At 22.6% G+C, this 4,080-nt stretch overlaps 1 protein-coding gene across 1 annotated transcript; it reads right to left on the bottom strand.

Annotated features, from left to right (window-relative positions):
• Positions 1–1,839: 1,839 nt before the first annotated feature.
• LOC126898409 (WASH complex subunit 1-like) lies at positions 1,840–4,080 on the bottom strand. The gene is made up of 3 exons (XM_050672408.1): positions 4,027–4,080; positions 3,586–3,754; positions 1,840–2,256 (listed from the first exon to the last, which is right to left on the bottom strand). Exons 1-3 carry the CDS (start codon positions 4,072–4,074, stop codon positions 1,994–1,996), a joined length of 480 nt encoding a protein of 159 aa, XP_050528365.1. The 5' UTR covers positions 4,075–4,080; the 3' UTR covers positions 1,840–1,993.

Raw genomic sequence — 4,080 nt, 5'->3', positions numbered from 1 at the left:
CCCAGCTGAAGATACGTTCCCATGGTCTGGATTGATCATACAGCGCATTGCTCAAAGCTTCTTTAATCAATTCTATTTTAGTAGAATCCATTTTTATATTCTTACAATTTCTGTATATTTTTTAGGATTTAAAATAAATGTTCATTTTTTAATCGTCGCCATGGTAGGAAATTACAACAGAATATAAAAAAAAAATTATTTCCATAAAACCAGAATCAAAGTATTGAATCAGTATTTTTTTATACTTAAGTAAATTAACAAAATATTTAAATTATTTATATTTTTTTATAGATATTATTGTTTGATTTTGGATATTTTGATTCAGATAGTATAGTTACGAATTTGAAAATTTTCTAATAAATAAGCACTTTCCTACAATATTTTCAAACATTCAATGTTTGAAAATATTTAATGTTCTTTAAAATATATGACCAATACGGCTAAATAACTTGTTTATTGGGATCATAAATATACCTCAAACGCCTTTTATTTTTCTCTGAGATCTGAATATGGATATCAATATCTTTTATATAAAAAGATTTGATATACAAAATATAGTTATTTTTAAATTAATATTTAATATTGATTTTTATTTTATAATTTACAAAAAAACATACAAGATGCATAATACTATGTTGTTCTTTACTTATAAGACATCTTTACTGATGTTCTTTATTAATATAACATACTTCTTAAGATATAAGTTTTAAATTATTTTAAAACTATTCTAGGCACGTATAATACGTTGTACTTAAAAATTATGTATTTTCTTCAAATTAGAATTTTTTAATTGACTTAATGTTAAAATAACTTCAGAAAAAATGTTATAAGTGCTGTAATTATTATGACTGTCGATCAAAAAATTGAAACTTTTAGATGACTTATTTTTCATATTAGTCTTAAAAATATTCAAACATAGAAAAAACAATAGAAGCGATAATAAAAGTACAAAAAAAATCATTAACTTGAATATAATTAAAATTAAGCTTTTATTATAGGCTTTTTATTTAAGTTTCTTTCCAAAGTATTCTACTTATCGTGTATTTTGTTCATCAATATAATATTATTTTGAATATTTAATACTTTGTATTTTATAATAGTGTACAACTATTAAGTAATTTCTAGCTAACTATCATAATTTTATGAAAGCAATTTCGGAAAAACTGATCTCATTTAAAAAATACGTAGAGTTAAATTACGTTAACAAACATAAATTTCCTACCGAGTTGCTGTCAAGGATGGCAAATTTATGGAGTTAAAAAAGCAATGTTTTTTTTAACCAAATTACAGACTTTCGTTTCCAAATGAACAGGTGGGGGGTGAGTATAAAAGTGGATGAGGGTGCCTTTAGATTATTCTCTCCCTGACTCGCAAAATGGCTGTACGCAATCTATCTATCTGCTTGCAGAGCAAGCGAATACCTGTCTACCGGTTTTTTCTGTATTTTACACTACACGCAAGTTCTTTTTTGCACTTGGTCCCCTGATGGTTTTTCATGAGTGACTAATTTATTCTCAACTTCCATGGTTAAAAAGAAGTTCATTTGTTCATTCTTCCAGCTCTTACCCGGACCCTTCACCGATTATACTTACTAACCTCACACAATTTAAAAGATAAGTCCCTTAGGTTACATTAATTGTTCAAATGCTATTTTATTTTATTAGTTTTTTTCACTAACCACATAATTCTTTATATCCTATTTTACAAGTACCATAAATAACATTTTGTTGTTAATTTGTTCTTTTGTTTTTTAATTAATAATTTCATCTCTAAAAATATAACTTTTTAAACGTTTTTATTATTAATTTAGATATCTAATACCAACGTATGGGTCTTTACAAAGCAAATTCACAATGGAAATTAATTTTCTTAAGATTTAGTTTATAATTAAAAATGGTTAATATATTATCTAACTTTATAATATACCGAGAAAAATTATATTTGAGTATTATAAACTAAAAAAATGAAAATACTTAGAAAACATTATTCTCTACTAATTTAAGTAATGATTACGTTCGATCGGTTTTAATATAACAGATCGGATTAAATCTGGCGTAATAACAATTCCTGGAATATTTCTATTATTCCATTTTCTTTTTGGGCACGGTAATGGACATTCCAAATCTTTAGTATTATAATGATGAGCCGATGTCAATGGTGAAGGAAGTGACGGAGGAGGGTTTGGTGGTGGTGGCAGAGGTGGTGGTGGTGGTGGCGGTGGTGGTGGTATGTTATTAGTTCTGTTTTCTACAAAATCTGTAAAATAAAATAAATTAAATTAACTATATTCTAAGTGAATGAAGACTTTAATAATTTAGGTGTAGATATATGACATATATCCAAAAATTGAATAGTCATAAAAATTGATTTTTGACATATGTATATTTGGTATAATGAAAGGGTTTTCCTGATATGTGAAATAAACAACTAAGAGTCAACTTTATCAAAAAATTTTATTCATTAAAATTAAAAAATATTGAGTTATATTAGAAGAAATTTTGAATGTTTTTGATTTCTTATAAAATTGCTAAATTTAATAATTTAGCTTTCCAAAAATAATTACAGAATCGTATAAAATTCATTAAAAACTAAAAAATTATAATTTCAATTAGCCAAACTATATATATTTTTTCGTAAAAAATTATTTTTAGAATGTATTTGAAAAAGTCAGTGGATTATGATGATAACTAACATTTTTTTTTTAAATATTTTTATTTCGTAAATAAAATTATTAGAGTAATATACTAAGATGCAAAATATTAAAGGAATATATTATGTAGTACTTGAGATAATAAATTGATAAGAGTGAAATTATCAAAATTTGTGGTTTGTATAAATGGAATAAAAATGTAACAATTATTTTATAAAACGTTTCCTGGGAGTATATTAAATAGCATTTTTAGAAAAAATATTCAAATAAAAAAAGATATATTTAATTTGTACCATAAAAAAAAAAATTAGAGTAATAAAGATTTGAAATTAAAAATAAAATTTGCTACTTTACACAAATTAAAAATAATTTTTGACCAGGCAACCATTATCATCAAAAAGACCAATATTTTTTTCTTAATTAGAATAAACTGGGATAAGAATCTATACTGAATAAAAGTCTAATATTAGAATAATTAAATTAATTTTATATATTATATTTTTTTAGATGTTACAAAATCATAAAGGTTTTGATAATTAAAATTGATAGTATCAATTATAACTGAATTTCATTAATATCAAAAAATATTTTTATAAATATTGTAATTAATATTATATTATGTTATTATATTATTAATTAATAATTATAATATATGTTTATGCTCAGTTTTAAATTTTTGAATAATATCAAACAGTAACAAATATTTTTATTAGTTTTATAAGCGGAGTATCTTTTTCATTAATTTTTTAGGTAAGAAAATAATTTTTAAAAATTTTAACAGTGTCAAACAAAAATCAATTTTTTTAAATTTAAAATATTAGCCTCAAGAAAAGTTAACTCGTAATTTTTGTCAAAAACAGAAAAAAATTTTCTACACTAATTATAAATAAAGTTTTAGTATCTTATTTCAGTGAATTAATGACATCATTACAAACCTAATATTTTAGCCAAACAAACATTTTGAGCGCTTACTTCCATTTGAATCAAATTCAATTTTTCATTTAATAAAATAACATTACTATTCTTTTCGAAATGTTCACAATAACATTCATTATGGTCTTTCATTGAATTTCTAATAGGTTCCCAAATAATGTAATATATAACCTTATAAATATATTTAAATATTAAAAAAACCGATAATATTATTGATTAAAATGATCTAAGTTATATTTCTTTATGTATTATTTTTTTATAATGCTTATTTCAATCATAACATAATGAAAAAATATTATTGAACTGAATTAAACTTCCTTATTTTGTACATCAATAAAAAATGAAAAATTATAGTAGTAAAATATTTCTTAATATTTTTCATTCTAGGAAAAAATAAATTTTGTAGTTTAGCGATTATGGTTTTAAGTAAAATTTTCACTTACACTTAACACATCAACAAGCAAAGGTTGGATAACATTTTCGAAGTCCATATTTAA

Source organism: Daktulosphaira vitifoliae, unplaced genomic scaffold (genome assembly GCF_025091365.1).
Source record: "Daktulosphaira vitifoliae isolate Bord-2020 unplaced genomic scaffold, ASM2509136v1 Scaffold_2, whole genome shotgun sequence".
Taxonomy (NCBI): domain Eukaryota; kingdom Metazoa; phylum Arthropoda; class Insecta; order Hemiptera; family Phylloxeridae; genus Daktulosphaira; species Daktulosphaira vitifoliae.
Note: the sequence above shows the minus strand (reverse complement) of the source record. Positions and strands in the feature narration are given on the sequence as shown.

Coding starts and splice junctions, on each gene's coding strand:
- LOC126898409 (XM_050672408.1), bottom strand. CDS start 4,074: ATGGACTTCGAAAATGTTATCCAACCTTTGCTTGTTGATGTGTTAAGT. Junction 3,755..4,026: donor TGCTTGTTGATGTGTTAAGT/GTAAGTGAAAAT, acceptor TATATTTATAAG/GTTATATATTACATTATTTG. Junction 2,257..3,585: donor TTGTTTGGCTAAAATATTAG/GTTTGTAATGAT, acceptor TTTATTTTACAG/ATTTTGTAGAAAACAGAACT.